Source organism: Oncorhynchus masou, chromosome 22, assembly GCF_036934945.1.
Source record: "Oncorhynchus masou masou isolate Uvic2021 chromosome 22, UVic_Omas_1.1, whole genome shotgun sequence".
Taxonomy (NCBI): Eukaryota; Metazoa; Chordata; class Actinopteri; order Salmoniformes; family Salmonidae; genus Oncorhynchus; species Oncorhynchus masou.
Window position 1 is genome coordinate 19,459,167 of NC_088233.1, and position 14,225 is coordinate 19,473,391.

Consider the following 14,225-nt stretch of genomic DNA (forward strand, 5'->3'; position numbering starts at 1 on the left):
CGATATTCCAATATGGACCATAGGCAAAACACAAACAGTTCATTAACAAACTCTTAATCCGTGACATTATTGATTAACTGTACGTGACCAGTGTGGTTTGCTAATGGCTGGTGTTGTCTCATTACATATTCCCCACAAAGCAGGGCATTAGGACTGAGCTGTCCATGAAGTCCAGGGGATTACTGGCCAATGATTACTGTCTCAACACCACCACAGGATCAGGGCATGGTCAGTGCACCACCAAACACTCACACAACACAACCGCCATGGGAAAGGCCAATACTGTAGCCCTGTGTCCCACTCTACATCAGGGCCAGGATTCATTTAAACAATGAAGGTTAACTACTAGCGGTAGGCCAGAGCCCATTTGAAATACAAACTGTAAAACACACAGAACCTACTGCTAACTTAGTCTCTATCATTTTGTCTGTACATTACTTTGATTTTAGGAGAAAAAAAATGTAGGATCTTAATTAATCCTGCAGCAACAGGATGAAAAAAAGAGAGATGAAATTAAGATCCTATATCTTTAGATTCTGCTTGGGATCCACATTAAACCAGTTGATTAGATCCAGTTAGCGACAAATTAAGCCCCTTGTGTGGCTCCAGCACATTAAAAAGAGACTGTCTCCTAATTAATATGCACCACACAGGCAAAGGAGACCCACATAGCAAGGCAACAGGCAAATCAGCAGATCATCAAAGAGCCAAGGGCCACCCAGGTCACAAAGCAAACAGGTGACAGGTGCACATGAAACAGGTGCACGTGAGAAGTGGCTGAGACATTTTACAAGGTTTATTAGGCCTAGTAAAGATATCACAAACAGGCAACTAGATATAGCCGCGGGCTGATTTTGGTCAGAGTGGATGGTAGTGGGCCAGAACATAATTCTAATCATTTGTTCACAGCAAATTGACGACAACTAAGCCCAAAAAAGTGATTATATTTCAAAATAACAATAATTTCCTACCTTGACAAACTGAATTGATCCACCCACATAGACAGTATCGTGAAGAAGGCGCAGCAGCGCCTCTTCAACCTCAGGAGGCTGAAGAAATGCAGCTTGTCACCAAAAGCACTCACAAACTTCTACAGATGCACAATCGAGAGCATCCTGTCGGTCTGTATCACCGCCTGGTACGGCAACTGCTCCACCCACAACCGTAAGGCTCTCCAGAGGGTAATGAGGTCTGCACAACGCATCACCGGGGGCAAACTACCTGCCCTCCAGGACACCTACACCACCCGATGTCACAGGAAGGCCATAAAGATCATCAGGGACAACAACCACCCGAGCCACTGCCTGTTCACCCCGCTATCATCCAGAAGGCAAGGTCAGTACAGGTGCATCAAAGCATGGACTGAGAGACTGAAAAACAGCTTCTATCTCAAGGCCATCAGACTGTTAAACAGCCACCACTAACATTGAGTGGCTGCTGCCAACACACTGACTCAACTCCATTCACTTTAATAATGGGAATTGATGGGAATTGATGGAAAATATATCACTAGCCACTTTAAACAATGCTACTTAATATAATGTTTACATACCCTACATTACTCATCTCATATGTATACTGTATGTATATACTGTACTCTATATCATCTACTGCATCTTTATGTAATACATGTATCACTAGCCACTTTAAACTATGCCACTTTGTTTACAAACCCTACATTACTCATCTCATATGTATATACTATACTCGATACCATCTACTGCATCTTGCCTATGCCGTTCTGTACCATCACTCATTCATATATCTTTATGTACATATTCTTTATCCCTTTACACTTGTGTGTATAAGGTAGTAGTTTTGGAATTGTTAGGTTAGATTACTCGTTGGTTATTACTGCATTGTCGGAACTAGAAGCACAAGCATTTCGCTACACTCGCATTAACATCTGCTAACCATGTGTATGTGAGAAATAAATGTGATTTGATTTTGATTACATTGAGACACAATCATGTCTCTTCTTTAAATTAATTTCCTAAATGAAACTCATTTTAGCTGAATTCCTGGTGATTTTAGTCATTTCAGACCCCAAAATAAAATAAAATAATACAAATAAAGTAAATGTTTTGGACAAAAACGCTATGTACTACCCTTCACAGAACAGCACAAACTGGCTCTAACCAGAATAGAAAGAGGAGTGGGAGGCCCCGATGCACAACTGAGCAAGAGGACAAGTACATTAGAGTGTCTAGTTCGAGAAACAGACGCCTCACAGTGAAGAGGAGACTCCGGGATGCTGGCCTTCTAGGCAGAGTTCCTCTGTCCAGTGTTTGTGTTCTTTTGCCCATGTTCATCTTTTATTTTTTTTGGCCAGTCTGAGAAATAGCTTTTTCTTTGCAACTCTTCCTAGAAGGCCAGCATCCTGGAGTCTCCTCTTCACTGTTGACTTTGAGACTGGTGTTTTGCGGGTACTATTTAATGAAGCTGCCAGTTGAGGACTTGTGAGTCGTCTGTTTCTCGAACTAGACACTCTAATGTACTTGGCCTCCCACTCCTTTTTCTATTCTGGTTAGAGCCAGTTAGGGTTAGGGCTGTTCTGGGAGAAGTACACAGAGTTGTATGAGATCTTCAGTTTCTTGGCAATTAAGGCATGGAATAGCCTTAATTTCTCAGAACCAGAGTAGACTGACGAGTTTCAGAAGAAAGTGCTTTTTTTTCTGGCCATTTTGAGCCTGTAATCGAACCCACAAATTCTGATGCTCCAGATTCTCAACAAGTCTAAAGAAGGCCAGTTGTATTGCTTCTTTAATTAGCACACAGTTTTCAGTTCTGCTAACATAATTGCAAAATGGTTTTCTAATGATCAATTAGCCTTTTAAAATGATAACCTTGGATTAGCTAACACAACGTGCCATTGGATCACAGGAGTGATGGTTGCTGATAATGGGCCTATGTACGCCTATGTAGATATTACATAAAAAATCAGTCGTTTCCAGCTACAATAGTCATTTACAACATTAACAATGTCTACACTGTATTTCTGATCAATGTTATGTTATTTTAATGGAAGAAAAACGTGCTTTTGTTTCAAAAACAAGGACATTTCTAAGTGACCCCAAACTTTTGAACGGTAGTGTAGATATTTTACAAAAAGTTGATTCACAATAACTGAACTCACATTTTTGGAATGCTTGGAATGACAAGTGAAGCAGACACAAACAGTGGCTGTGCGACCCCAGCGGTTCCAGCCAACAGTGTGTGAAGCATCTAATCTAACTAGTGAATGAACTGCTGCCACCCCCGGGCTGGGAGGGCACAGTTTGTCCTGCACTGTGTGATGAGAGAGCAGCCTGGCTCACTCAGGGATGCACATGTGCTGAGCTCTGGGCATTTTTCTTATTCCCTAGCTTAGCACCGGATTTGCCCTCCACAATGGGGTCATGTCCGCAGAGGCGTCTGACCCCGGCCTGAACCCCTCTGCCTCTGCTGACAAGCACATGTACGTGCCCCCCCCCCACACACAGGCATGCACCACGCGCACAAACACAGGCACGTACGCTTGCACACACACTCCACACACATTCCACACAGTCACTCTCTGCATGACCCCTATCCACCCTTTAGAGTGACCCTGTGACCGCTACTGTACTTCACACAGAGTTTGACACAAAACAGCTGGTCCCTATCAGCAGGGTATAGCAAGATGCACCTCATGTCAATCTACAAATAATATCTCAATGTGTGACATTACAGTAGGCTGTAGGCTAAATTGAGTACATAACCTCATTTTGTGGATTCACAGTAGCTTACACAGGAAAACATGTAAAAGGTCAATGACGTGATGTGTAAATGTTGGTGTCCAAATCAAATATTTTCCAAAGTCATGAACTAATGTTTACAAATTCTACATCATGTAACTTTGACTTTTCTCTTTTATATGAGTTCTAAAAGAGTTATGGTTAAATGTGAAGAAAAAAAGTGTTATTTTTGGTGCCCTGAAGTGTAAAAAAAAATGGGATTAGGAGCAACCGTCCGAAGGCAAAGGTAATGTAGATAAATGTTAATAAAACATCGTAAATCATAATACAACGGTCAACAAATATTATTCTAGCATGATTTTTTAAGGTGTATACCACTATACTGCTATATGGGTAAGACAGTTTATGCAGAAAGGTTTTAAATACTTTAAATACTTTTGTCTGGAAAAATGTCCTTAATAATTATCATTTGGTGCAACCGACAAAAGTCACAATTTTGGATGAAATCACATGACGATACTGATCTGACAGGATGTGACATCATGACAGGATGTGACATCATACAACTGCGACAAAACCATAAAAATGTTGAATTATCGGAAACTTTATATTTTATTTCAATACTTAAGATTGAAAGTAAAGTTTTCACATGGGTGCACAAGCAGTCGCCTGTAAAACATGTTTAAGTGAGAAAAGTCATACGTACAACCGTTATTTTTAAAGTAAAAAAAACAATGACATTATTTTATTGTCTAAAATATGCAGAGAGAAGCTCAGCCGATAAGAGACATTTCACATGGTTTATATTTCCCTAACATAAATTGCAGTGAAAAGTGAAAAAAATATATTCATTATAATGTAACTTCTGACCTCATAGATATTGAATATTTGAGACCAATTGTATATCATGTACAATTATAATTAATATGCTTTGTTTAACTGATTGAACAAACTTTTCTTTGTTGCCATTTTGGGCTTCTAACCTCACCTGCACACCATTTTTACCCGTTTTTAAAAAATCTGTACTGTTTTGTCTTTCACTTCTTTTCTTTGGTGCGAATAAATAAAACCTAAACACCTAAAACCTAAATATTTGAGACCATGCATTTATTCATATTTTACTATTCATTTCTTTACAAACACTCAGTTTTTTTCCCATTCATGGGTGCACCGAATGACTAAATGTAACAATATTTTATAACAATCACATTTTTAACAATTATGTATTCCAAAAATCCTGAAAGTGCATATGTAACACTCATGGGAACAAAAAAGTGTAATTCAGCTTTAGCACGTTTTTTGGACCAAAAGTGAAAAAAAGAAAACGAGAAATACTAATTCTTCTGTAAAAAAAAAATCCACTTTGAACCAAATACAATACTACAGCTCAACATGTATTACAGCATGACACTAGTCAGAGGTGTGAGAGAGTGACATCAGTGGACAAAAGTCTCTACCTCTTTGTGCTCCTGAAGCATGGCGTTGAGCCTCTCGCTCTCGTTAGACGCGTTGGACGCCACGGAGCGGCTCAGCTTCAGATCCGTCTGCAGCTCCAGCAGCCGGCCCATGTAGAAGGCCTCCTTTGACGCTGACTCCTGCAGCAGCGACTCCTCGTTGATCTCGCCATCCTCCGCGACCTTACGCTGGTTGGAGTATGCCTGGCCAAACGCCTGGGGAAGCAGAGAGGGAATAGACCAGAATTAGATACAGTACTTTGTCTGTTTGGCTAACCCTCTGCCTTCAAGAGGCAGAGGGTTAGCCATGGTACAGCGTCCGTAGATAGAAAGCTATTTTGGGGGTTAAATGCCTTGCTCAAGTGCACAACGGTAGAGGTAGAAATAATCTGACACCATCATCCCTGAAGTAGCTAATAACAAAACATCTAATACACTTTGGATATGGTTGTGGAGGAGACTATGTCCAGTGTGGTCACTAGGTGCCTTCTTATCACCCACAAAGCTCCAAGGTTGCCCCCCCCCCCGCCTCAAGGGTATTGTGCAATGATATTTCAGCCCCTGTCTCTGATCGATAGACACTGTGTTCCCATTCTCCTGACACAGGTTTTCACACAGCACTCCAAGCTGACTTGTCATGACAAAGGAATCCTGGCTTGATGCTTGATTCAGGGAATGACAGCATTGATCAACAACAGCCAATGACCCCTGGATACCGGCCATGTTGGAAAGGTGGCTCCTATTCACACCTGTAAATGCTACCTCTACAGCACCAAGGTTGTATTCATTAGGTACCAAACGAAAGGAAACAGACTGAAACAGGATTACCTGGCCTTATAAACACACTGAACAAAAATATATACACGATGTGTAAAGTGTTTATACCATGTTTCAAGAGTTGAAATAAAAAATCCTTGAAATTTTCCATATGCACAAAGATCTTATTTATCTAAAGTTTTGTGTACGGATTTCTTTACATCCCTGTTAGTGAGCATTTCTCCTTTGCCAAAATAATTCATCCACCTGACAGGTGTGGCATATAAAGAAGTTGATTGAACAGCATGATCCTTACACTGGTGCACCTTGTGCTGGGGACAATAAAAGTCCACTTTAAAATGTGCATTTTTTTCCACACAACACAATGTCACAGATGTCTCAAGTTTTGATGGAGCGTGCAATTGGCATGCTGACTGCAGGAATGTCCACCAGAGCTATTGCCAGAGAATTTAATGTTAATTTCTCTACCATAATCTGCCTCCACTTTAGAGAATTTGGCAGTACGTCCAACCGGCCTCACAACTGCAGACCAGCCCAGGACCTCCACATCCGGCTTCTTCACCTGCGGGATCGTCTGAGGGCGGGTGGAGGGAGGGGGGCTTGGTGCTTCTGACGACGGGTGGGGGGAGGAGGGCTTGGTGCTTCTGAGGAAGGGTGAGGAGTATTTCTGGCTGTAATAAAGCCCTTTTGTAGAAAAACTCAGTTCGACTGACTGGGCTTGGCTCCCCAGTGGGTGGGTCTGGCTGCCAAGTAAGTGGGCCTATGCCCTCCCAGGCCCAACATGGCTGCACCCCTGCACAGTCATGTCCATAGATTGGGGTCTAAAGAATGCATTTCAATTGACTGATTTCCTCATATGAACTGTAATTGAAATTGTTGCATTTATTTATTTTTCAGTATATAAAGGTTATATGTAATGCCAGGTCAAGTGCAGAAGATTAGAGTATGCAATTAGTTTTTTTCGATTGCTAAACGACAGTGGGCACAACTGGAGTCACATGTGCAAAACTCTAACTACAGTCTGCAATACCAACAGTCACCTGAGCTAAACAGTTCACATCACCTGCAAAACTCATTCCAAGCAACACAACTCTTAACACATGGCTCAAAACACGCTCAGTGCAGCCAAACACTATGCACAACCCTCACTGAGATAACACACACTGTCACTCAGAACACACTGAGAGTAAAAACACTAGCATCAAACACCAATACAGAAAATACAAACTTTTCATCTTTACAGTTTGAACAATTTCAGTGACTTCATACAAAGTAATATTTTCTTCAAAGAAAAGAGTGACATTCTTTCACATGATTTATTAAATTTTTTAGAACATAACAATTCTTTAAGGTAAATGAAAATTAGCAGTTTGCTTCAATAGTCTGTAGTAATTTACGGAATTACAGTAATGAGAAAAAAAGGTAGAAACTAAAAGTACATACTGTAATTCGAACAAATAATTGAGGGGCTAATCCTGCCTCTCTCTAGCATCAGGCCACAGGTTTTCTTCAACATCACATCTAATGTTTTCTCTTGCCATGCACCTGGGGAAGAACCTTCTGGAGTGCCTTATCCATCCCTGGCAGTCCTCTGGACTCGTGTCCTCACATCCGGCACGCATGGCTTCCAAAAGAGACATTTGGTCATGTGGGTGGTGACCAAACACTTTCCACCTCCAGGCAGAGAAAAACTCCTCTATTGGGTTGAGGAAGGGTGAATATGCAGGCAGGTACAAGACCATAAATCTGTGATGTGCTGCAAACCAATCTGTGACAGCTGCAGAGTGGTGAAAAGCAACGTTATCGCAAACTATGACAAAAACTTGGGGGTTTCTTACTGGCTCCCCCTGTTCTGCTGGCACTAGCTGAGCATAGAGCTGTTCTAGGAAAGCTATAAACCTTTCTGTGTTGTATGGGCCAATGAGTGGTGTGTTGAGAAGCAAACCATCATTGGCCATTGCAGCACACATGGTGACATTTCCCCCCCTTTGGCCTGGAACCTCCACAGTGGCCCTTTGACCTATAACATTCCTTCCTCTGCGCCGTGTTTTGGCAAGGTTAAATCCAGCTTCATCGATAAATACAAATGAATGTGGTCTTTCCAGTGCTTCCACCTCCATTACTCTCTGATAAACAGTAAGTGCACAGTTTTACTGTAGAAATGCTAGTGTTTTTTTTTTACTGTAAATATTTTGTATAGCGTAACCTCAGACTTCTTACCTGGACATATCGGTATCTTTGCTCTTTTACCCGTTCACTGTTTCTCTCGAACGGTACAGTGTATAACTGTTTCATTGTAACTTGGTGTTTCTTTAGGACTCGAGCAATAGTTGTTGTGCTGACAGAATTAACATTTTCAAATATATCATTATCAGCCAGCACTCTATCTTGAATCTCCCGCAGTTTTATTGCATTGTTGACAACAATAGCATTTTCTTCCGCATCTGAACATATTTTTCCTCTTCCCCCTGTTGGGGGCCTTTGGGTCCTGTTGTAAAAATATATTTTACAGTCAAACTTACTGTAATATATATCTGTGTAAATATTCTATAATTGCATTACAAAATAGATTCCTGTAATGCTTTCATTTACTGTAAGGATGTAACTCTCACCTGTTTGTATGATGGAAAATTCGCATTACAGATGCCACTGTGGATCTTTGCAGATTGGGTTGCACCTTCAACCCTGCCTCTCTCAATGAGAGACCATGGTTCACGACATGGTCTATAAGTGTAGCCCTTATTTCATCTGAAATAACAGCTCTTTGTCTTCTTTGTCTTCCTACACGCATCCGCCCTTTCCCTGCCACCCTTCTCCCCCCACGAACCCATCTTCCTTGTTCCATTTCCAAAATGAGTCTTTCTGAGCTCTACCTATATATACTGCAATATGTGTGTGTGTTCACTAACAAGTCTAAAACAAGACACCTGCTTAGCCTTTCAGCTGAAATTGCAATCAGCAGTGTTTGAAAGGCACAAGGCTGAAATCTATTCCGTTTTGAATGTGTGGTTCACAGTTTAGACAGCAGTGTGTTAGCATTTGAACAAAGTGCTGTAAATCCACAGTGTTGTGCAGGTTGTGGTTAAAGTCATGGGATAAGTGTGTAGAGTTTTGAAAACTGTGTTCAAGCAATGAAAAACGAGCTAGAGTTTGGTCCACATGAACTGCTGCTGTGCAGACTGTAGTTAGAGTTTTGCACATGTGACTCCAGTTGTGTCCACTGTCGTTTAGCAATCGAAAAAAACTGTAAATCAGATTGTACTTGGTTGTCTACTCGCACAAAAAAGTATTTAAAAGAGCCACACACGCACACACACTCTCTCTTAGCTTCTGCAACACTCAATGGCTCACCAAATATCCCATACTGCCATATCAACCAGCAGGTCTTAGTCAGACCATGCCTGGGATGGGAGTTAGTACAAGAAGAGACCTCATGCCAGAGAAGGGAATTAATTAAGTCAGGGGTGTCAAACTCATGCCATGGAGGGCCTAGTTTCTGCTGGTTTTGGGGTTTTCTTTTCAATTCAGACCTAGACAACCAGGTGAGGGGAGTTACTTACAAATGAGTGACCTTAATTAATCAATCAAGTACAGTGGAGGAAGCCCCGAAGACCCCCAGCCCTCCGTGAAATGAGTTCCACACGTGAATTAAGGGCTTACCCTAAGACAAGACACCATCATTTATGGAGTACAATCAATGCGAGTATCAACGGCAACACTGGAACAATTAGGGTTAAGTTCCTTGCTCAAGGTCACATTGACAGATTTTTCAGCTTGTCGGCACAAAGATTCCAACTAGCAACCTTTCGGTTACTGGCCCAACGCTCTGACTGCTAGGCTACCTGCCGCCATCATATCCGTGTGTGTTACGCCTACCCCGCTCAAAGGCACTTAAATCTTTTGTCTTGCCCATTCACCCTCTGAAAGGCACGCATACACAATCCATGTCTAAATTGTCTCAAGGCTTAAAAATCCTTCTTTAACCTGTTTCCTCACCTTCATCTACACTGATTGAAGATGATTTATCAAGTGACATCAATAAGGGATCATAGCTTCACCTGGTCAGTCTATGTCATGGAAAGAGCAGGTGTTCATAATGTTTTGTACAATCAGTGTATATGATTTCAGCATCCGTATGCTGTACTGGAAGCGCTGGTCATGCCAAATAAGGCTGTTTATCTCCCAATACAGCCAGCATCTGCTAGAAGAAGAAAAATGCAGTCTAGTCAGTTTGCAGAGGGACGTGAGGCTCAGAGCTCAGATTTGAATTTAACTGTCAAATTGTGCTGTGTCTTTTTTTATTAGGACTTTTTCATGAGAAATGCATATGTTCATTTTACAATATTTCTTTATTGTATAATACTGATATAACAAAAGTAAATAATTTTGTCCAATAATCGTTTTGCTATGTGAAAATGCTTCTGAAAATGCTTCTGGTGCATGTCTGAGAGACACGTCTGTTCAACGTCTAGTTTTGATTTGGTTGAATTTTCAACTAATGTGAAATCAATTTGAAATCAACAAAAATGTCACCATATCATTGGTTTTAGGTTAAAAGTTACATGAAAAATGACCCTTACATTGATAACTTTTTGCAAATCCAATCAGTATTCCATGTTGATTCAACATAATCACATTACGTTTTTTTGTTGAAATGACATGGAAACAATGTTGATTCAACCACTTTTGCCCAGTGGGAGAGGTCTGGACAGAGAGCTGTGTCCTCTCAGATGTAATATTCTCAGCACCACACTCCCTCAAAAACAAACCCAGTTGAATGATTCTCTCAGAGAGCTTGAGAAAGGTTCTCTCTGATTGGTGAATGAATAACTCAGGAACACTGTTCCCACCTTATCATCATCATGTCCACAACATTTGAGCAGAAGGATGACTCATTGATAAGATACGAACGAGCCTTTATTACGTGTGATCATACTACCTTCAATAGACTTCTTTCTCAATGCACCATTTTTCTACCACACTTTAATAACAATTTATTAGTGTGGGATAAGCCACATGCAGCATTTTGAGGTGTGTTTGTAGATAGGGGTAATTTGTCATTGTTAAATCCCTTCTGCTCCAGAGCAGATCTTAATACAGGAAGGAGATCAATACAGAATACAAGCAAGGGCTCCGCTGAAATGGAGAGCTTAATGTGAATGAAGTTAAAGCTCCCCAACAAAAAGTGGATGTACATACAATCTGATGATTTAGTTATTATGTTTTCAGGTTTGACCAGCTTTCATGGTTGGTGGGGTTTGGCTGTTCATTTGTGTGTGGAGGGGGATCGAGTCAGTACATGTATAGCATTACTTATCTGTGTGTGTGTGTGTGCATGTGTTTGTGTGTGTGTGTGTGAATGAGATAAGGAGATTTAGCTGCAGAAGATGTATACAATAATCATCCTTCCATTGACCGTGTCACACACAGACACTGACAGCTGATCCCCATCCCATCTCCACTGAAACAACACAGCACACCGATGTTCAAACTGGACACCCACACACACACAGACAATTAACCCACTCAGGGATGAGATGACTCTTTCATAGAAAGAGAGCTCAACCAGTCATGACTACTGAATAACTGGAATGCAAAGCCTCGGTCACGGTCATCATGGTCAATCAACCACAAACTGCCCCATATGACAGAGATAGTCACACCATTCAATTATTCAATGTTACAGTCAGCGAGTGAGCATCCGGCCCATGGGACGGGGAGAGAGGATTGGGTTAAAGCAGGTCTATGACTCTTTGGAAGTCCCTACGTCACATCTAGAATGTGTTTTCAATTTGTTGACGTTGACACTGACTGCAGTGTAAGTCACCTTTGTCTATTCACACATGTAACAACGGCATGTGAACAAACGCAGCTGTGCACAGTTTTTCTCCTGCCTTCTATTTTTCTAGTGCTAATTACGTTTGCATAGGAACTACACATATAAACACACAAGAGAGTAATCAATCCTTAATTGCACACACAAACAGTCATTAAGGAGCTTCTGTCTGGCACTACAAAAACATACATTGATGTGAGGAGCGCTCTCTCTCTCTATCTTGTTTCAGATGTCCCTCGTGTCTCCTCTCCTCCCAGTGCAACACCACAGAGTGATTCTGTAAGTGATTAGGTGGGAAGCCCCCTAGTCCCTAGAACAAAAGATGTGATTAATTTGTCGCTTGACCAGAGTTAATGAGCTGACATTGTTAATTTTAGATGAAAGCCTGTTAATATCCAGACAGGCAGGAGGCCCCCACAGGCCCCTCGAGAGTCCAGCTGGGTCCCTGGAGCAGGAGCTTGGCTTGGGCCCCACTCTGAGGCCTCTCTCCCCCTGGCTTCTCTCCCCCTGGCCCCACTCTGGAGGATGGAGGGAGAACAGACAGTGGAGGCTGCCTGTGATTCAGAGTCAGTGCTGCTCATCCATAGAGACAGGGGATCTTGGATGCATAGTGGGAGTGGCAGATGGTTTTCGAACAAAGGGAAGCTAGGCGACCTCAAAGCCTGTTCTCTCCATCTGCTTCCTGTTATTCTCTACAGAACACATCACACCTGGAACACAGCTCAAACACATATGAGGAAAACGTGCTCTGGCTCCCTGTTGCATGAGGCATCCTCCTCTGATGCACAGCTTAAAATAACGCCACGTCTGTACTGTAACTGTATATGACGATCAACAAAAATATAAGGTGCACTGCTACCACAGAATAACAAGATCGTCTTATCATGTCACATTAAACATGGTGGATGTGAGGATGTTTAAAGTTTTATGTCATATCTTGGGGTGATAATATGTGGTTAACAAGCGGGGTCCAACACGGTGTTTTATACTGATTATAGTTGTATACTGCATTGTGGATTCCACCCTGAGGCATTCTGGTCCATCTGCGATAGAAGCCACACAAAGAAAGCCCTTTCTATAGATATTCATCCCTCAGGCATAGGATGAGGAGCAGACAGTTCTCTGGTCGACACAGGACGGTTGACTGGTATGTTGTGTAGTGGAGTGGTGTGCTACCCTGAAATCCTTCCCCCCTGCGACATACCCTGTTTGGGAGTCGTGGGACAACTCTGTGCCATTTTTAGACCCAGGGAGCTCAGCAGGCAGGAGACTGAACTACTTCGGTGTAACAGTGATTCATCTCCAACCTCACCTCCACGGTAGAGCCCTCTTGGACATCACTTCTGTGATAGTATGCAACACAAATTATAAAAACCAAGACTTTTCAACAAACACCTGATTGCTTAAATGGAAAAGAAACTTGGAATCCAAGTTTCAATGTAAGAGAGGTGAATTTTCAAGATTAAGGTCAAAGGTAGGTTGGGTCATAGTGGATAGTAGATAGATTAACTATGATGTATTTATTTCACACTTAGTTTGGACTTTTTATAAATACAGTGCATTTGGGAAGTATTCAGACCGCTTGACTTTTTCCACATTTTGTTACGTTACAGCCTTATTCTAAAATGTGTTAAATTGTTTTTTTTCCCTCCCCAATCAATCTACACACAATACCCCATAATGACTTTGCATTTTTTTGCAAAATCATAAAATCTAAAAATGTATTCAGACCCTTCACTTAGTACTTTGTTGAAGCACCTTTGGCAGTGATTACAGCCTCCAGTCTTCTTGGGTATGACGCTACAAGCTTGGAAACAGTACCGTGTGGCCCGAACACTCACACGGAAACAAACAGCCACAAACCAAAGTTGAAACCCAGACTACCTAAGTATGATTCTCAATCAGAGACAACTAACAACACCTGCCTCTGATCAAGAACCATACTAGGCCGAACACACCTACCAACATAGAAAAACAAACATAGACTGCCCACCCCAACTCACGCCCTGACCATACTAAAACAAAGAATAAAATAACAGAACTATGGCCAGAACGTGAAATTCCGAGTGTTTTCTATCCAAGTCTACTAATAATATGCACATCTTATATTCTTGGCATGAGTAGCAGGAAGTTGAAATTGGGCACGCTATTTATCCAAAAGTGAAAATGCTGCCCCCTATACCTTAAGAAGTTAAGGAGTCTTTGACATTCTTTTGGGCATTCCTCTGACATAGCCTAGTATATACAGTGGGGAGAAGTATTTGTAAGTATTTGAATACTGCCGATTTTGCAGGTTTTCCTACTTACAAAGCATTGTAGAGGTCTGTAATTTTTATCATAGGTACACTTCAACTGTGAGAGACGGAATCTAAAACAAAAATCCAGAAAATCACATTGTATGATTTTTAAGTAATTAATTTGCATTTCATTGCATGCAATAAG

The 14,225-nt window shown here is 41.5% G+C and overlaps 1 protein-coding gene across 2 annotated transcripts in view; it reads right to left on the reverse strand.

The window, feature by feature from the left end:
• The window catches only part of LOC135509153 (protein bicaudal D homolog 1-like), an 81,694-nt gene that overhangs the window by 26,604 nt on the left and 40,865 nt on the right, over nucleotides 1-14,225 (reverse strand). For both annotated transcript variants that reach the window (XM_064929564.1, XM_064929563.1), the window contains exon 2: nucleotides 5,174-5,386. In XM_064929564.1, the coding sequence (XP_064785636.1) occupies nucleotides 5,174-5,386 (213 nt within the window). The remainder of the gene's footprint in view (nucleotides 1-5,173; nucleotides 5,387-14,225) is intronic.